General features: G+C 44.5%; 3 protein-coding genes across 3 annotated transcripts; all 3 read right to left on the reverse strand.

The window, feature by feature from the left end:
• Positions 1-6,419: 6,419 nt before the first annotated feature.
• LOC108598459 (ammonium transporter Rh type B-A) lies at positions 6,420-12,385 on the reverse strand. Its single transcript, XM_017985104.2, has 8 exons — positions 11,917-12,385; positions 10,845-11,013; positions 10,624-10,789; positions 10,303-10,564; positions 7,503-7,693; positions 6,839-7,033; positions 6,676-6,769; positions 6,420-6,617 (listed from the first exon to the last, which is right to left on the reverse strand). The coding sequence occupies exons 1-8, from the start codon at positions 12,083-12,085 to the stop codon at positions 6,514-6,516; spliced, it is 1,350 nt and encodes a 449-aa protein (XP_017840593.1). The 5' UTR covers positions 12,086-12,385; the 3' UTR covers positions 6,420-6,513.
• Positions 12,386-15,766: 3,381 nt separating this feature from the next.
• LOC108598890 lies at positions 15,767-17,580 on the reverse strand. Its single transcript, XM_017985650.2, has 3 exons — positions 17,444-17,580; positions 16,167-16,250; positions 15,767-16,112 (listed from the first exon to the last, which is right to left on the reverse strand). The coding sequence occupies exons 1-3, from the start codon at positions 17,487-17,489 to the stop codon at positions 15,868-15,870; spliced, it is 375 nt and encodes a 124-aa protein (XP_017841139.1). The 5' UTR covers positions 17,490-17,580; the 3' UTR covers positions 15,767-15,867.
• Positions 17,581-17,872: 292 nt separating this feature from the next.
• On the reverse strand, positions 17,873-19,482 carry LOC108599345. Its single transcript, XM_033293459.1, is given in 6 exon segments — positions 17,873-18,058; positions 18,179-18,316; positions 18,318-18,795; positions 18,875-18,995; positions 18,998-19,283; positions 19,365-19,482. Coding segments are annotated over 6 exon segments (1,212 nt in total). The 5' UTR covers positions 19,368-19,482.
• Between the last annotated feature and the right edge of the window lie 1,316 nt (positions 19,483-20,798).

Raw genomic sequence — 20,798 nt, forward strand, 5'->3', positions numbered from 1 at the left:
GGCAGCTGAAGCCGAGTCTCCAACTGGAACTGGTACTAGGGCTGCTGCTGCAGCTGTAGCCGGTCTTAGTTTATTAGTCCGCAACTGGCAAGCTAATGATGCCTGTCCACAACAGCGGCCTAAGCATCCGTTTGAGTTCGTTTGATTCGGTCCGTCCTGTGTAGAGCTTAGTTCACGCTACAATGGCTACACACGTTATGTGTGGCAAGTCTAAAGTATCCACCTGCCAGTCACAACGAATTGGCTTGTACTCTTTTGATATAAGGCTTGTTCATGGACTTAAATATTTTCAGGACTTACTCCCACTCTGAGTTAAACTATTCTGTCTCATCTCATTTAAATTGCAGCTAGTGTATTTGTAATTCGTTGTTTATCTTTTGTTTTCACTCTGCTTGTTTAGCGTGTTGTCTTTTTTAGATTGCGCATCGTTGCTTTTGTTAACAATGTTTTCAACTTGTTGCCCAGTCTTTGTTTTTTAATTTACATTGGCATTGTATAAATATTTAGACAAGCTGCCAGCCAGCTGCTACGCCCAAGCCAAAGCCGAAGCCCAAGCTCAATCCCCACCAGCGGCCAGCCACCACCCATAGCCAGCCACGTTGATTTATGCAGCGTTTTGAATGAGAGGGAGGATATCAGCCCGCATCTAAGTAATGTTGATTTTGCGTCTTTTTGCGCTCTCAAGGCAAAGTCTCTGGACCATGCTTTGGCTCTGGTCCCCCCTTTCGGGGGCTGTTTGGCCAAATGCTTTTCCAACAATTGCATGCCAGCGCTCTTTTGCTCGCTCACTCGCTCGCTCGCTGATCCCCCAGAGATTAACGTGACTAACACTGCAAACAAACACGCATACCATATGCAAGGATAATCCAATTAATATGCACACAAAAACGCAGCTAGACAACAATAACAAGAGCAGCCCACCTGGGCGGCCATGTTGAATATCTGCAGCAACCGGAAGTGCGGCTGTGGCAGTGGCGCGACGTCGACTGCGGCTAGTTAAACATTTATGAGCACTCGCTCTTGCTCTCGCTGTTGCTAAGCTAAGCCAAGGCGCTGGCTCAAATGTAAAGCAGTCAACCCCACAAAGGACTCGCTCGTCTACATTGCAGTGCATTGCACAAAACTAATTTGCGGCCAGGCAATTATGCAGCTGCCACCAACACGGCAGCGCTTGCCCCAGCTGTTAATTTCTTCATTTAGCTGCTGCTCAGATAAAAATCAGAGCTTATAGCTAGATGTTTATGCAAATAACCCAAGCAGACCCATTTCCAAACATATTAATATGTCGTAGTGGATTATTATGTCACAAGAAGTTAATTTTTCTTTCATTAGCCGCAGCAGCAGCCTAAGTCCAATAGCAATATCAAACCCCCAGCGTCTCGCAAACTTTGCTTATTATAACTATGTGAAAGTGTCGCCAAGCGATCCGCCTCGACCCCCCCAAGGCGCTGCGCCTCTATTTATACACTCTCATCCATATTCTAATATAGCTGCTCCCCAGCTGGCAATGCCCGAAAAAGCCCGCACACGTATTGGCAACGAAACTTTTTATTAGTGCGCGCTATGGGGATGCCCCGCTGGCAGCTTTCACGGCTTTGGCTGCCTTGGCAAAGAAATCACAGACAGCACTGTTTAGTACAGCGTGTCGTATGATTAATATGCGACACACGTTTAGCCGCAAATATTGATTTTTAAATAAGATGACGCCACAAATGTGGGCCAAGAGGCATCAGTGGGAGAGCAAAGTTAGCTGGGTTCTTAAGCTTTCGAACCACTGTACCACTGCCAGTTACTTATGTGGGTGGGAGACATCAAACTTTGGTCTGGCCAAAAATCAACAACGAAATTATATAATTTGCAATGTAATCAGCAAACTTGAAATGTTTGTGTATGTGTGAGGACGTGATTTGCGCTCAGACTGTTCGCTAGCTAGCTAGCTTATGCGGCGTATGAGTAATGCGCGCCTATAAGATTACTCATACGTAAGAGCAAGCAAAAAGTTACTCGTACTAGTAACAGCTCCAAGCCAATAGACCAACCAAGCACTTTGACAAATGAAACAGTCGGCAAGAGGTATGTGTGTGTGTGTGTGAGTGTGTGTGTAACTGTAAAAAGGGACGCGCGCGTTGGCGACGCGACGTCACTGAGTTTTAATGCCATTGATGGCTTATTTCTGGTTTACGACTTTATTTTTGCTACCTAGCAAAAGAACGAGCTTTCGCCTGTTTGTTTGTGTGACTGTGTGTGTGTGTTTGCCTGTTTGTTTGTTTCTCTATGCGACAGCATTCACTCACGGCGCGCATTTGTAACTTTTGACTATGGCAAACGGTAATGGCGCCCACCCAGACCTAGAACCGAGAACCCAGACCAAAGCAGCGTCAGCAGTTGAGCGCGAATGCGAACGCGAGACTAAAAGTATGCTTGAGTGGTTTTTAGGCGCAGTTGTTGTTTCTATTTTATTGCATGGGAAATTCCACGGCGCTTTTTATTGCAACTCCCATTGAAGTTCGATCAAGCATTGAACTGTAAAGGATTTTATTGTATGCCACAGCATAAGGTATTATAGTACAGTTAAGCTGTAAGCCAACAACTGCATATAAACTTTAGTCACAGGCCAGGTGTATTAGCCACAAATTAGACGCATACGCAGGCTTAAAGTTGATTCAATGCAACAGATTTGACTTTGATTTACACAGAAATATTCATAAGCTGCAGTAACGATGCCGTTATTAATCCGCTTTGAGAGATATATAGATTTATTTTTTGTGTTAGCTTCTAGGAATTATGCTTATGCTTTCGACTGCATTTAAAAGCTCTTTGATCTGCAGCCATTAGCTCTAGTCGTAACTAACAGCAAAGTCCGCAAGTGTATAAAAATTTTATTATGCAGCAGACACTCACACACAGACAGAGACACACACACATAGATAGACTGCTCCCCTTGCTTGCCATAGGTAAATTGTAGTCGACTATCGCTCTGGCATGTTGTCAGCCCCAATGTCTGGCTAACGTACAACAGCATGTTGCATGCTGCTCAGCCGACAACAAATTTTTATTGTCAGCATATTTTTTTATATTTTATGCATGCCTCCCCACCCCACCCCACTCGCACTCACCGTACTCTGTGTGATGTGATGAACGCTGCCTGCACATTGACAATGTTTGAATGCCTGACTCTGAAGCTTAAATTGTTCATCTGTCTCTCGGTCGGTCGGTCGGTCTGTCTGCCTGCCTGCCTGCCTCGAGTTGGCGTTAAATAAAATATCGCCACTAAAAAAACAACAAGAGTTACAGTAGCAGAAACAGCAACGGCAACGGCAACAAGCTAAAGGGCTTGCGTCCGCTGCTGCATCGATTAAGCGTGTCTAATGGGTAAAGTGCCCCACGCGTCCGCTCGCAATCCTTTGCTCGCTGCAACAGTCAGCAGTAAAAAAAAAAGTATTTCATGTTTTTTTAAATTTTTTATGAATTTCATTTTTTGTTGTTCGCTTTGTTTATGTTGCACGTGTTGGTAACATATTTTTTGAAATTATTACAATGGTTTCTTTTTGCTGCTGCCCCGTCCACTCAACCTTTCGATCCCTTTTGCCTTTTACAAGTGCCTTACTGTCAATATGGATTTTATAGCTATGTGTGTGTGTGTGTGTGTGTGTGTGGGCGTCTCTTTATGAACACTTGAACTTATTCAAGTTCGCAGCGTGCTTTGAATGTGTTTTGGGTGTCTACCCAGCTACAATATGCCAAAGAGCCAAGTCGAGTCAAGTGGCAAATGCATTTTATTTATTGCATATTTTATGCCACTCAAGTGACAAAGCTAAATTTAAATGCAAATAGTATTGCTCAGCTTTAATATTAATTTTTATTAATAAACTCGCTGGCCATCAAGTGCATTGATAAGTGGAAAGCCTGCGAGTGGAAAGAAGCAGATTAAAATGCAAGCATAAAATACGGCTTAATGCCATTTCGAGCGTACTGCGCACAAATCCGTCAGCAACAGCAATGGCAACGGCAACAAGCAGCGACAATCAGAATGAAGCAGCAGCAGCGACGGCGGCGGCGGTGGCGGCTGCAAAACCGAATTTCATGCTTAAGCTCTGTAAAATTAACATTTAATTGAAGCCTACATTTCAGCGCTTGAACAGCATTAACGAAAAACGTACCACCCACCCACACACAGCCCCGGAGGCTGCGAGTGCGCGTAGCAAGTGCAAATCCCAAGTTGCGAGCAGATACACACACGACACACATGAGAGAGAAGACAAATGCAGTGCAGGCAGCCCATGGAGTGCATGTTTTGATAGCGTAAATTATGTTATAAAATTTATTTAATTTCACTTTTGCGAAACAGATGCACGCAATGCGCTGCTAAGCGGGGGATGGACTCATATGGAATGCACAGTCACATAACCATATCAAGTAGCTAGAGAAGCGAGACGAGAAAGTCTCCAGAGCATTAGCTCCCTCAGTGCGCATATTTATTCGCTAGCAGGAGAGCTGGCAGGGAAGTTAGTCGTGCGTTGTCACGCGCTTGAAGCTCGAAGGCCACTCGAAGGCAAATCTTTCAGCTGCCAGTGGGCGAACCAATTGACTTGTAGCTTAAACGACTTGCGGGGAGCTGGGGCGTCTAAATAATTAAACATCAATGACACTTAAATGTAAATCATGAATATTGCAAGGCCACGTGCGCCCAGCTCTGCTCCATCAAGGACTAAAGCCAAATGGGCAAATGTTTTAAGTTTCTGAGCCAGCAGTTCAGTTGTTGTCCGAAAACGAGAACGAAAGCTAGAGCGAGTTGACCGTAAACAAAGACGGCAACTGTCAACGCCGGCGGAAACAACACCCAAAAAATTACAGTTGCAAAATGTTGTAGCCAGCTTCCGTTTCAAGTCCGAGCTTCCTGCAAGCAGCACCAGCAACAGCAAATCCCCACAGCCTGGCCTTACAACAATGTGCAACAACAATTTGTTGCTGTTGCTGTTGCTCTTGCTGTTGCTGCAGACAACGACAACGACAAAGACAAAGTCAATGTCGACGCTGAGTTGTCAACGCTGTTTAAATTCGACTTAATTGCACTAGTGTTGTTGCTGCTGCTGTTGTTGTTGCTGTTGGTGTTTTTATGGCTGTCATGTCATAGTCGCTGCCTGCAGCGCATGCATAAAATATGTTGCATACTTCGCAGCGCAAACAGCAAACAGCAGCAGGCAAAGCGGCAAAAGGCTTCGCCTTTCATGCTGTTAATTATTATTATAGACGTGTGAGAGCGTCCGTCAGTCCGTCCGTCTGTCTGTCTGCCCGTCTTTGTCTGTGCGCCCAAACCACATGCAATAAAACAGCACTTAGAGACACACACATACAGAGAGAGAAAGAGAGAGACAGAGATAGACAGGACACTGATGTCTGCCACGTTTCGGTTTCGGTATCGTTGCCGTGGCCAAATAGTCAAACAACGCAACGGGGAATACTTTGCCAAATTGCAAAGTCACCCCAAGCACTACACCTTCACCCCTTTTGCTACTGCATTTGCCTATATGCTTTCATCTTTGCAAAATATTTTCGCTTTTAGCCATTTGCTTTGTCAAGCTCTACGGCTTGCTATTGTTTTTAATTTAATTTAGTCATGCTGACAGCCGTTTGATTGAAACTTGTTGAGCTTAACGCTTAACGCTCAACTCTGAGCAGCTTAAATTGCTTTTGTTTTTATTATTGCTCGTGCTCAAGGTGCGACTAAGCAGCGGCTCAGCCAAAGTAGCCAGAGCCAGAGCCAGAGCACAAGCAAGCAAGACGGCTAAAAGTCAGCTAATTAGTTGACACTTTGTCTTGGGCCACTTAATTAGCCAAAGTTGCTGTCGTCTTACTTGCTTTCTCTTTCTCTTTCGGTTACTGCAGCGCGCCGCGCACATACAAATTGTTGGCTGGCACAATTGCATTCCAGTTACGTAACAGAAATGGGCGCCAATTAAAGTTGGCAACTGCCTCATCGTTGCCGCCAGCCAGAACTTCGTCTAGCATATTTAAACTTTGGCATTTTTGTTATTGTTATTGTTATCATTGTTGTTGTTGTTGTTGTTGTTTATGTGCGTGGATTTAATTCCATTGGCAGCATGCGGAGAAAAATGTACAAGCGAAAAAATTACAATTTACAAAAAAAGGACACAACGAGTTGAGCAAGCAAGTTGTGGCAATTAAAATATTTTCATAGCTAATGCATTTGATTTTATTTTCGACAGTAGTACGCGCTAATTAAATGTGCAAATTTTCCAAACTTTATATATTTTTTCAAACGAATGCGAATGCGACAATGTTGTATGCAAAAAATTAAGCACAAAGTATGGTTATGGCAAAAAGTTTGTATACGAAAGCAAATGCAATTGGCATAAAACAAAGTCTAAAATTGCATAAACGAATAATGATAATAATAATAATAATAATAGTATATAATGAAAAGCATATACGCAATGCAGATTCGACATTTAGAATAGAGAGAGATAGAGAGGGAGAGTGTCTGTCCACTCACTATTCTTCCTTGGGCTCCAGCGCGGGCACCTCCCAATACTGCTCGTCCTGATGCTGCTCGTCCTTCTGCAGCTTGCGGAAATTGGTGTACTTCAGCACGATGCCTGCAAGTTCAAATTTACCATCAATAGCCTGCATTTGCTACTAGCTGCCCATACACACCTGTCAAAATGCCACCAGCAATGGCCACACACACAGTGACGCCAATGCCAAACAATTGATAGCCCGCCTGTGAGCTGGCCGTGCGTCCCAGACCCTGTGAAGCGGCAGAGAACAGTTTAGCATGGACTACATACAACAGTTGCTCCAGTTGCTACAAACTTACGCCCATAATTTTGCTTGCCGTGCCATTGTTGCCCACCATGGCGGGGAAAATGTCCTGCAGCTCAGATTGATAGTCCTCTATGCGCACCAGCGAGGCGTAGATGGCCGAGGCGAGCGCCGAGATGAGCGCTGGCATGCCGTGCAGATTATGTACGCCACAGGTGTCGTGCAGACGCAGCGTGCTGGTCAGCCAGGGCTGTAATTTAAAATATATAAGTAAAGTATAAATATAATGTGCACACTAATGGCTCTAACTACAACAAGTTCAAAATTTATATCAAGCGAGCGGCGCTGCAGCTGAAAATTTACGTGCACTGGTCACCAAATTGCAAGCACAGGCGCCAGCCCCAATCCCAATCCCAAGCCTTGGCAGCGTCCGGCGGGCAACAAACTTTACTCATTAGCGCACAGCATTCGTCGGGCCAGGAGGTGCCACTAATTAAAGCGCCACACGGGCAACCAACTCTGCCTATGTCTATGTGTGAGTGTAGGCTCTATATAGAGCTGGCTGGATAGTTGTGAATTCATCTCTCTCTCTCTCTGTCTCTTCCCTCTCCGCTCCGCTTGCAATTTGAATAGCCAAACGCGTATTTGTATGGATTACAGCTGTAGTCGGCGCTCAACTTGTACGTTACTATTTTTTTTTTTTTGGATACTCGACTTACGGTTAAATAGCGATAGCCAAGCACCGAGACCGTGCCAGCGATAATGCCAATTAGAACAGCGCCGTGTGCGCCCAGCAGCAAGTTGCAAACGGTGCCAACGGCTACGCCGCCAGCCAGCGTTGAATTCTGCACGTGCACCATGTCCAATTTATTCTCATGGCTGACAAGCGCGGATACAACAAAGGTGGTAACTGCAAAAAGGAAGCGAATGCGAGAAGAAGAAGAAGTTAGTTTGGGCCTGTTGCAACTTGAATAGCCGGCTGCTGACTGCTCCCCCATGCGTTGCTCACTGTAAGTTTTGATGCAACGCATTCAATGTTTGCTAGTTATTTGGGTTAGTATGTTTAATTAGCCAACGTTGCTGCGAAAATGAAAAGCAATGCAGTTGATGAAAGCCAAAAAAGTGATGCTCAACTTGACTTTGACTCCACTCAGCCAGGCGGATGAAAATATATATTCGATATACCACGAATTTATGCACAAATCTCTAAGTTTTCAAATAGATTCGAAGAATAATTTGGCGCTGAATTGCTTTTGAATAACTGAGTAATTTTTTAGAATTAATCTCAACTTTAAACCAAATGTTGTGTGCAAGTTTATTTTGCTGCTAGCCCAACTTTATATTAACATTCCCAAACCGACTCTCTCGCTCTCTCATATGGGCTAGCTGCTATTAAATCATCCAGGCGACACAGAATGGCCAGCCTGGCCACAATTCTCGTGCTCATGGCCGGCAAAGCCGCAGTTCATAAACACAAAACTAATAAAAATGTAAACAAGCGACGCCTGTTGTTGCCCCAAGCAACGGGCAGGAGACCGCACTTCAGATTATTGCCAAGTTGCACATAAATCTTGGCAAGAATAACACTAAATACTTAAAAATCTTCATTTTATGGCGAAACATATGTTGCAGCAATAATAATTTGCATAAATTAGTTAAATACTAGGCGCCAGTGTGGCACTCTCCGGTTGCTGCTGCTGCTGCTGCTTGTGGCAAGTGCAAATCACAACGACAAGAGCAGCTACAACAGCAGCAGCGACAACAGCAACAATGTCAACCGCAGCAATTTGAAACAACAGCTTTTGACATTGTCCAGGCAACGTGGCATTCTGGCTTAAAAATCAATTAAACAGCATTTTTACAGCCCAGGACCTACGAACAGAACAGGACATTGACTAAAGCAAAGCCAAAGGCAAAGCGAGATTTGGGCGCGTCAGTTGTTGTTATTGCTGCTGCTGCTGCTGCTGCTGCTTGTACATTAAACAATTTAAATTAACGCCAATGGTGTCACTTGTGACTATAAAATGTTGTGCTCTGTGCTTAACGTTGTTGCCCCAAATGCGGGCAGCAAGGACAGCAGCAGCAGCAGCGGCAGCAGCAGGCGGTACAACGACTGACCAGCAGTGGCAGCCAGGATCTTCTCTCTCAATCCGCCTCGTTTTGAGACTTGGTGTGAAAACAACAACTGGGGCGTATTTTGCTGTTGGCGCCGCATTCGGACACCAACAGGCGACGTCTACTGCAACCACCCGCATGTGTCTGTGTGTGTGTGTGCGTGTGTGTGTGGAGCAACGCCTCTAATTTCAGCATTGAACTGAAACCCAGCTTTAGTTTAATTAAGGCAACAACTAGCGAGCCAAGTAAACGGCCACTGTACACTGCTGTCCCCCCAAGCGAACAGACAGACCCACGTTGACTCAACTAATCGCAAATCCTTCCGCATAAAATGCTGTCTGCTGTCCACGCTTAGCTTAGGCTTAGCAAATTTATAATCAAGTTTGACAAAAAGAGCGAAACTTTAAATAGTTTCCAAACTTATTGTGCACATAAGACTGCAAAATTGGCAAAGTGAAAAGCAAATTTGTTAAAGCTTGCAGCGCATTTAAAGTGCGTTGTTGCCAACTCTTTTAGTTGTTGTTGCTGCTGCTTGTTCTCATGTGCTCTATTGCGCTGTTTAGGTGTTGGCTCAATGGCTGTAACGTGAGGGCTTTAATATCATGGCCTGGCTCTGGCCACAGCCAACCAGTTCAGTCCCAGCGTCGCCGTCGCATAGACCTCACGGTCTGTCCCAAATGCTTGCAGCTTGGCTTATCTCAGCTGCTGCTGCTGCTGCTGCTCCTCCTGCTGTTGTTGTTGTTGATGGCGATTGTGCTGTTGCTGTTGCTATTGCTGGGGCGCCCTTTGTATACATTTAATTTGTGTTTTGTTATTTACATTAACCGAGCAGAGTGCTCAGTCGCCCGTCCGACTCCCCAACGCAGCTCCAACTCTCAGTCTGTTGTTTTTGCTTTTAGCACATTTTCTATATGTATATGGTATGGCCATGGTCAAACATAGTTGACCCAAACACACACACACACACACACACAGAGAGAGCCACACACAGACGCATTCACATAAACACACTCTCAGCTAAATGGCAGCCAGGCTGACCGAGCAGTCGTCCTGCCCGCCCGCTCCTGCTGTCGTTTGCTAGCTGTGCCGCTTTTTATGTACGCTACGTGCTTAAAATAAATTTTCAAATGTGTTAACGAAACTATTTGACATTTAATTAGTTTGTGAGTTGCATGCATAAAGATTTTTGCCTCAGCTGCGGCAAATACACACACAGCAGCTTTTCAATTTCACTTGCCTGCCTGACTGAATGTTAGCCTACCCGACTGCCTGGCTGTGTTAATAGGCTTTTGCCAACATTATAATTAACGTAGCTCTGCCCCCGTTCAGTCGAATGTCGACTGTCGCCTGTCGACTGCCACTCGAAGCAACTAATTGCCAGCAGCTAAGCTCAACGTGACTCACCTGTTGCCGCGGCTAATGATAGAAACGTGTTCAAAATGGCGCGCTCGCTGCCAGCTCCCTCGGCCAGCACCGAGTTAAAGCTGGGCCAGTAGACCCAGAGAAAGGTGGTGCCGATCATGGCGAATATATCGGACGTATAGTTGGCGCCCTCCAGCTTGCCAGCCTCGTTCTGATCGCTAGCAGGACGCAGCATCAAGGCGACAGCCAGGCCAAAGTAAGCGCCAAAGGCGTGCACCGTAATCGAACCGCCGCAGTCGCAAATCTGTGGAGCAACTCGGATTAGTCCAAGTTTTAGCCACACAAGTGCTTGGGGAAACTTACGCTGAACACATTGAGGGCCAAGTACTCGTTGGCGGCAAAGAGCGCAATCTCAAACAGCGACATGCACAGCAGCTGAATGGGCGTGGTGCGGCCCAGTAGAGCGCCCATGCTGATGAGCGGCACAGCGGCGGCAATGTCCGCATCAATGATGCTCTCCAGCGAAAGACTGCAAAGCAAAAGGATTAGCAAACAATTTGCTTAATCAGCGATTTGCGACTCACCTAATCTTGCCATCCTCCATGTGCAGAAAGCCCTTCATCAGCACCGCCCACTGCACCACCAGAGCGGCCATGAAGAGCGTAAAGCCCGTAGCGCTGTAGCCGTATTTACGCAAGAAAGTCATCAGAAAGGCAAAGCCAACGAAGATCATCACCTGTATGTCCTGGAATTCTGTACAAGCAACAGCAGCAGAAGAAGAAGGTAGGGGTGAGCTTAAGATTCATTGGGCACAAGGTTTGGCATGCTTATTAATTGAGTCAAGTCGTTTCAATTAGTTGGCCAATTGTCTGCTGCCAAAAGTCAATTGCATTGAGATTGATGTCAGCCAAAGGCACGGGCCGAGCACACACACACATGTGTGCTTGTGTCTATGTGTGTGGGTGCAATTAGTGTGAAATACGGTTTAATTTATTTATTATGAATTGCAACAAGTTGTTTACAGACGCATTTGCATAAATTGAAATTAATGACTTTAATTATTCATTTGTTGCCCATTTCTGGCTCGCTCGCTCGCTCGCTTGCTACATTTTCGTGCCACATTGTGTGGCAAACAATTGTAATTAATGCAATTGCTGCCGCGGGACCAACTCCAAGCAGCCGAGCATAACTTTTGGGCACAGACAAAAAAGTTAACTTAGTCAATAGCCGTAGGCTATGAATATGATGACAAACTTGAGGCAAATTTAAATACAATTCATGTGAAAATATTTGGAGCTCACAGAGTGTGAAGCAGATAGCATTGATTGGGCTGTATATAATTATTTTGAAATTATCAGCTTAGCCTGGCGTCAAGTTTATCACGATGTCAACACTGACGCGTTAGCGTCTAATTAATTCTTATCATGCGCTGTTAGCAGACACTGTATCTTAGATAGTGTGCTTAGGTTCTGAACAAAAGCAAAAGTTGTCAGATAATGTGAAGTTTATGTGATATGTGGCGATTGATTTATTGAGAGCATAACAATATTATTGCCTTAAGTGCGACATGACTCAACTAAGGGTTTTGGCCATTAAGTGATTGCTGTGGCATGTTGCATGCCACGCGTATTAGTTTGAAAATCTTTTGCTACTCACGCGGATATTTGGAAACGTGTTCGTTTGCTGATCCAGCATCTTCAGCGTCTAGTGCTGCGGGCAGCGCTGACTTTTCGTAACGCACGAACAGCCAGAAAAGCAACAGGAAAATGATTTGCACAATCATGAGGACCACATAGCCGGAGACCTTGCCCGCCGGCGAATGCATGTTGTAGACGTAGTTGCTCCAAAAGAAATAAAACAGTAACAGCTTCAGCCGTCAGCCGCTCAGCGTGTCGAGTATCGAGTTGCACTCTTAAATCCGCGTTCTAGCTGCAGCAGCACGCGCTTAGCTATGCTCCGGGTATTGTGCAACGTAAGTGGCCCAGACAGCAAGTCGACAACACACACACACACAGTCGCACACACAGCGGCACGAGCTCCCAGTGCTATTTGTTTGCCTTTAAGTTGAAACACAAACACACACAACACAACACACCGCACACACAGTGCTATCAGCTATATACAGTATTTATTTATATATATATATATCAAGATAGAGAGAGGGGCACGATCTGCAGTCGCTGAGCGCAAAGCGCGTACTGATGCCCAGCGTATGGTGCGAGGCTCGTAAGTAGCTGTCAGTTTCGCTTTGGTGTTGCTGTGCGGTCAACGGAGCGTATGTGCGATATCCATGGCGATTTATTCGCATGATATAACTATTTGATTTAATTTGCCAGCGACTGTTGCCTTGCTGAATTATTTACAGACCCACAAACAGCAACAGCAGCAACAGCAACGCAACGCGTTCGCTTGCTTGGCTGTCTTTGAGCTTTCGTGTGCTGGGTACCATTTAAATTGTTTTGTACTATATTCAATTTTAAATCGTTCGCCCCCACCAACCCAAAAATAGCTAAGCTAAGCAGTTCTTTTTTCGTTCGGACCCCACCCTCAACTTGATTGCTGCCGCTGCATCGTTATTATTATTTCATGTGGCGTGCCACTTGCAACTGCTTAAACTTTGTTATTACAATTGTTCGCATAGCTAAGCAGCACTTATAGCAGATAAGCAGATAGTATATATAACGTTTCTGTTTGAGCAGAGCAGCGCGGCACACAAAACAATTAGCACGCTGTCAACAACAATTGCCCATAAAGTGCTTAAACTATAACACACACTCACACACACACACACACAGACGCAACTGGAGCAGCTGATCGCCTCCAGCTCCAGCTCCCCCACCCTTTGGCTATCAGCAATTTACAGTCATTAACAGTTTTTAGTATTTAAGTGCGAAATTAATAGACACAATAAGCCGCATCGAGTCGCACATTCATGCAAAGAGCTTCCACTCGCTGCAATTGTTTTCGTTTTCGACACGCAATTCAAGTTCTGTAGCTTGTGGCAAGCTTAAGCTACTTATCTTAACTAATAATTTATTATAAAGATAATCAGCTAGTATAAATAAAAGCCAACCAACTGTAAAATACACTTTGACAATTATTCACATGATTAAAAATTTGCTATAATTAGAGCAAAATAAATCGCTCATGACGCGAGCAATTGGGAAAATAGCGAAAATCAACAGCATTCAACTAATTGCTCAAGAAAACATCACTTCACATAGAAAATTTGTTTGCATACACACACACATAGGCAAAAAAGACAGTGGCTGCTGCTGCTGCTGCTTAGGCGCCCGTTTACTGTTGCGTATGATTGATATTTATTTTTTCAACAAACACAAGCACCTGTGTTAAAATTGAAATTCTCATGGCAAGGCTACAATAATAAAAAGGTAAGAGAAGCAAAGCAAAGTAAAGTAAGGCAAAGCAAAGCAAAGCGAGCAACCCACATAAGAAAATGTGTGAAGTTGGCGCAAAAACCGCAAATGTTGCCAGGCACGCGTTGGTAAATGTTCACAGATCTCAGAGAAAGCCCACAGCTCAAAATAAAAAAGTAAAATGTACAAAAATAAAAAGTAGCAGCAGAAATAAAGCAATAGAAATCAGTGCGGTGAGGGTTAGCATGTCGAACAGGGGTTTTTGTTGTTGTAGCCCACGCTACATACTTGAGAAAATTTGCATCCGCAATCACTTTAAATGTTTCCGTTTGAATACGCAAATAAATCGAAAAGGATTTTCAATGAATGCTTATGAGTGCCACCACCAACCTGCTGCCTTGCATGAGCCCCTTGTTGATGTTGTTGTTTACAGCCAGTGTACATGGCTATGTCGGGGCCAAAGCACAGACAAAAAGAAAGAAATTCAAGACACACACACATTGATAATATTGTAAAACGGCTGCCAAACTGTCAGCTGGCTCAAGTTGCAGTGGCCAATGCCTTGCGCTTGGCTTAGCTGCCACTTTGAAAGCATTCAATGTTCTAACGTTCAGCTTGCGGCCAGTCCATGTGGCAAGCGCTTACGCTGAGCCATAAATAAATATGAACGAGTGTACTCTGACCCATGCCAGCAACAACAGCAGCAACAGCAGCAACAACAACAACAGAGCGAGAGCACGTTATGTTGATAAACTTTAACACCACACACATGCCAGAGAGCGAGCAAGTTGTATAAACAAGCATGTTCTCGAAAACTTCCTTTTGTTGCACATCACTTACATATCGCTTTATAAATTTGTCATTGACAAGCGCGAAACTGCAGCGAAAGACTTTTCTGAACTTGCTCCAAGCCGCAACCAGAGGCACATCATCATGATGATCAACATTATTATTGTTGGCAACTCTTTTGAGAGTGTATATGTGTGTGTGTGTGCGGCTTTATTATGCCAGGCCAAAGTATACTTCAGCTTGTTGGGGCTTGCCTTACCCTAACTGGCTTTGCTGGCATTTGTATCGCTAGCTTTTGGCTCTCTCAGGGCTTTTGGCCAACTTGGCTGCGTTTGCAAAAATTTTCAAATGCCTGCATACATATGTGTGGCAATGTTGTTGTTGTTGCTGTTGTTGGTGGTGGTGCAAGTGGTTGTTGTGCCTAAACGATTTGCTTTTTGTCTGTTGTGTGTCAATTTGAAATCCGCTTTGGTTACGCGGCTGCAACTTTGACTTGACTCGCTCTCGTTTTGATGCTTGGTTAGTTGCTAAGCTTCCTGCTATGCGCTGCGGCAATTGTTGGCTGACATGTCGTCTCAGCTTGCAGCAGATTCAATAATGCTTATAATCAAATTGGTATCGAATTGTTAAAGTTAGACAAATATAAAGTAATATTTATATTGGCACAAACTTTAGTATTAACTTTCGTTAGCTGTAGTTCCAGTTAATTGCATTTTGATTTCCTATTTAAATTTCTATTTGAAAGCATGCTACATATATTTAACAACTCACTATTTATTTCATGAGCTTAAAAATATGCAGCACCTTTGTGGCTTTTGAGCAAGTTTACTGTTTTGGCCAAGTTGCTCGAGTTTACTGTGGGAAAAACAGGTCTATATACGGGTTTTGGTCGCGTGCCGCAAGAACTTGGTCACGTTACCATCTCTACACTGGGCAAATGCCATGTGCGTTTGACAGATCGCTGAGACAATCGAAATTATATTTATAGACATTTGTTTAGTGGAGATTCTAATGCTTTGTGTCTGTCTTTGGCAAAATAGCTTAGAACCGGTTAGCGGACAAACAATAAATGAAGCGTCGCGATTAATAGTTATACAACTTTCAATCTGTCCGCTGTCGTCGCATATGAACGAGGGCATATTAAGATTAGAAGCTAAACTGGATCGCAAAACGTTGCTATTTAATAGCTTGTCATAAAAAAATTAAAATATATATGAAAAGGCATGCCAAACAAAGTGCTTGACGCCACCCAAACAATACGATGGTAATTTACATTAGATGTGTAACAAAAAGATATTTATTCGAATTATTGCTAAAATGAATCGTTTAAATCGTTTGGCTGTGGATACATTTATAAATATATTTAAACGTAGCATATATATTTATAGACCTAGTTGGCTTATTGGCTTATTGTTGTCTTGGCGCCACTTCCGCCTGACCTTTAGACAATCGCAGTAGCGTGCGACGGTGCGGGCTGGACAGGCTGTGGAGCTGGCTGTGGCGTGGGCTGTGGCATCGGCACACTTGGTGTGGGATCATGCGTCTTGGCGGGCGTATAAGTGGACGCGTGATCTGGCTCCTTGTCCAGTATGACCTTGTACAAGGCAAAGTAGAGGGCAGCGCCCAAAATCAGCTCGCCCACAGCTACGCAGACAATGACCGCCCAGCCAGGTATGGCCGTGCCAACTGCAAAACAAAAATAGATTAATGAGGGCATGAACTGGTTAGCAATTGACTTACCGTAGTATCTGCGTGTGAGTGTGCGACGTCCACGATTCACACGACGCGTGGCATCCGCTTCCTGCATGCAACAGGCCAACAGCACTGTAAACATATGAGAAGAGGCAAACACACAACAAACACAATTAGTCATTTGCACAAATTTTGTCTATGACGTAAGCTGCTTTAATTACAGCAGCAGAACAGGCCGCGGCGCTTGGTCGGCGCGTTGTGTGGTCGGCGGTGTCCATCAGAAGTCATCAAGCTTCGAACGGAACTGTTTGAAACTGACGCCGACCATTCATCAAACACTCAATGCGTTGTTTCAAAATATTAATAATTAATTATATTATGTGGATGTGGTGTGTGAAAAATATTTAAGCAACGTAGCGTGCGCCAACTTCGATGATAAATCAGTTAAACACTTGACAGGGGAGCAGGCCCCACAACATAATATTTTGTTTGGCGGGGGCCATGTTTTGACAACATTTGGTTATTGGTTATTGTTGTATTGCGGATGTCAGCTTTGTTTATTTGTTGCAGAAATGTTTTGCATTAAACGCTTTTGAGGTTATCTGATATTTAGCATTGTAAATTGATTGCTCTTTTGTTTATACATTAGTTATCGTTTCGTATTTCTTGAACAAATTTAATTAACGAGTGCGTACCGTGTTGTTAGCATTTCAATAGTTACAATCAACAACGAAAATACATTGGGCCTAACCGCTAACCGAAAACTAATTGTTTTTCATATTTCATAATTTATGTGCTGAAATAATTATGGAGCTTAGGCCACATCCGGTATTAGGCAGGCAGCAAGGGTATTAGAGTCCAGCATTAAGCATTTATGAGCGCTTTCCAATGAGTTCTGTTACATTTAATGTTACACTAGTAATTGAATTTTCCGCATCAATAGCAATGCTAGATTGAAGTTTTGCTTATTGCAATGTATACTGTATCTTTGAATGCCACGCCCTACGTTAAGCACAAACAACATTGAGGCAACGATGAGTAAACTAAGCTTATCAGTTGTCGTTGTCGCGGTCGTACTCATTGCTGATAAGCACTCATAACATTTTTGTAAACTCTACACCAAACATGACTGTTTGCATTAGTCATCGCAACATATTACACATATTTACGATATCAGAATGGAGGTCGTTCCAACTCTACACGGCACTTGTCTATCTCTCTGTCTCTCTTTTATAAAATGGTCTAGTATCGCTGACAGTTGCATGTGCTGCAGTTTAGTTCACCAAAAGTTCGCTCAGTTCACAATGGTATTCAAAACTTTTTACCCAAGCATATCAGCAAGTAGCTGGAGTACTTCTTAGCCAACTTCATTTCCGCTGTCGTTTTCTCTCTTCTTCCTTATCCCTTTCGTTTGAAGAACTTTGCTTGGGCGCGAGAGTTTACTGCGCGCACGTCGCTAACTGTAAAATGGAACTGAAACTCAGTGCGTGCTCTGAGCGAGCGACAGGTGCGACGCTTGGTATCTTATCAGCACAGTTAAGATTAGTTGAGATAAGAGTACACTTTGCGCAAGGCAGAATAGATAACTTAAAGCTTTTTTTTTCCATATTTGTTTTATTGTTTGTTTCGAATTCCTTCGGTACTCGAATTATTCATAACTCGTTCTCATTGACTAATACGCTTATGATAATAGGGTGGGGTGTTTAGTGACGACGCAGCTTTAGGACACCGCGACAGTCTGTAACGGTAAACCATCACTCGCCAAGACGGCGGACTCGCGGGACATCAATGACAGCGAGTGCATCAAACTGAGGGGCAGTATTCGTTGGCCAAGTCTCGTTGACAATCCGACGCGCGAGGATCACACGAGGGACGGTCTTGTAACGGTAACCATCCTCAGCAAGAGGAGTCAGACTCAATGGCGACTCCTGGGCATTGGCCTCAGCATACAGGGCAGGTCATTCGTGGACGCTCGTTGATCACGACTGCGACGGATGCCACGACGGGACGGTCTTGTAACGGAACCATCAAATCAGCAAAGGATGCCGGACCATGGCGACTTCCTGTGGGCAATTGGGCCTCAGCAACTGGGGCAGGTATTTCGTTGACAGCTCGTTGACAGATCCACGACGGCGACGGAGAACTCACGACGCGACGGTCTTGTTAACGTAACCATCATCAAGCAAAGGGAGCCAGACTCAATGGCGACGTCCTGGCAATTGGGGCCTCAGCAACTGGGGGCAGGTATTCGTTGGCGAGCTCGTTGACATCACGACGGCGACGGATCACACGACGGACGGTCTTGTAACGGTAACCATCATCAGCAAGAGGAGCGGACTCAATGGCGACTTCCTGGGCAATTGGGGCCTCAGCAACAGGGGGCAGGTATTCGTTGGACAGCTCGTTGACATCACGACGGCGACGGATCACACGACGGACGGTCTTGTAACGGTAACCATCATCAGCAAGAGGAGCGGACTCAATGGCGACTTCCTGGGCAATTGGGGCCTCAGCAACTGGGGGCAGGTATTCGTTGGACAGCTCGTTGACATCACGACGGCGACGGAGCACACGACGGACGGTCTTGTAACGGTAACCATCATCAGCAAGAGGAGCAGACTCAACGGCGACTTCCTGGGCAATTGGGGCCTCAGCAACTGGGGGCAGCGTTGGCGAGCTCGTTGACATCACGACGGCGACGGATCACACGACGGACGGTCTTGTAACGGTAACCATCATCAGCAAGAGGAGCAGACTCAATGGCGACTTCCTGGGCAATTGGGGCCTCAGCAACAGGGGGCAGGTATTCGTTGGACAGCTCGTTGACATCACGACGGCGACGGATCACACGACGGAGGGTCTTGTAACGGTAACCTCATCAGCAAGAGGAGCAGACTCAACGGCGACCTCCTGGGCAATTGGGGCCTCAGCAACTGGGGGCAGGTATTCGTTGGACAGCTCGTTGACATCACGACGGTGACGGTGCTTCAGGCGACGGACGGTCTTGTAGCGGTAGCCATCATCGCTGAGCACACCTTGGTCGAAAGAGACATCAGCCTGCTCGCCAACAAACTCGATGTTGTTGTCGACAGGGGGCAGGTACTCCGTGGAGAGGGAAGTGGCCGCAGCCGCTGCGATCACAGCAAAAGCAATAACCAAGAATTTCTAAGAGGGGAAAAGAAGACAGAGCGAGCGAGTGAGTTGGGTTAGTCCTGTGATCCGAGGATCCGTGATGGTTTTACTGACCATTTTGCGAAGATGTTCCCAGACGAATGCGTGTCTCTGAGATTAATCCAAATTTGATTCTGTTTTGAAACAAGACCCAACGACACTATTTATACGCTGAGCTTTTGCGAAAAAGTTCTCGCCAAGCCGAGCGATATGCCATTCACTTTGAAGACGCTCCAAAATGAAACCGGTTACGGCCAACTACCGTAGCAACAACAAAAACACATGAAAAAAAATCACAAAAGTAAAAAAAAACAAAATTTGCAGCGCGCGGTCACTTCTTCTGTGGCTTTGGCTAAGATTGAGGGCCGGCATTAGCCGCTCTTAGTGGTTTGTCTAGTTGTCTATTGTCAAAAAGTATCTCAAGCCGCCGTCAACAATTGAACTCTCATATATGTGCGGCTATTTACCATATATGAACAAATGATGTAGACCACAGAAAAGCAAAAACAAATACCAGCAACTAATAAGATAAAACGAAAGCAAACAATAATCAAATCAATGACTCTAAATGAAGAGCACGCTTAAACGTGGCGGCCACGCTGAGACTTTTGGTTGTCATCGACTCATAAACGAGGGCCTGTTTGCATTGTTCTCAGACTTGATTATTTATATCAGATTCATATTGATTACGTATGTTTTATGCTTGATTATCGTTTGAATAATTGCAAGCGGAAGCTGCTGTACTCTCATACTCGGGGGGGGCAACTGCGTATCTGAGGCCTTTTTTGGCGACTCTTGATGAGCCACTCTTAAGGCCACGCGCCTTGGGCCGTCTTAAGTGTGGCTATTTTCGTTTGTCAGCTATTAATAGCTGCATGATTTAATATAACTTTTGCCATAATTCAATTTTGTTTGCTTAAAAAGCAATTTAAAATTTAAATTTATATATAGATAGATATGCAAGAGCTGCTCCAATTGTGCGCAAAACGCGCCATAAATCTTTTAAATATGCTCATCTGCTAAAAATGGCTTTAAATCAACTTGAAATTGGACATAGCTTCCGCCACAACACTTAATGGAAAGGGGCAGCATACGTATTGTCAGAATAAAATACTTAACAAGTGATAAAGCATCTTTCATGTTAAGCTCTCAAGCTTGTCGATCGTTAGATCGTTAGCTCGTTGTTGTTGTTGTTGTTGTTGCTGTTGTTCTGGTTGTGGTTCTAGACTAGAGTGGCTGGAATCAAAAGTAATCTGGTTTTAGAGGAGTTTGGGCCTTGACGTATTTTGTATTTGTGTTTGCATTAATTTCAACTAAAGTTTATAGAAATTTATTTTTAGTTAACATAAATATGCACTAATAGTAACTGGATCAACATTGTTTTCCGACCAGTTTGAAACATTTGAAGATAGACCGCCCCAAAAACGTCACAGCCGTACAACTCGTCTCGCATATACATATGGATATATATATATATATTAATTTTTATTTTCGTGAGCTTTTGTTTTT

Source organism: Drosophila busckii, chromosome 3L (genome assembly GCF_011750605.1).
Source record: "Drosophila busckii strain San Diego stock center, stock number 13000-0081.31 chromosome 3L, ASM1175060v1, whole genome shotgun sequence".
In the NCBI taxonomy this organism is placed as follows: Eukaryota; Metazoa; Arthropoda; class Insecta; order Diptera; family Drosophilidae; genus Drosophila; species Drosophila busckii.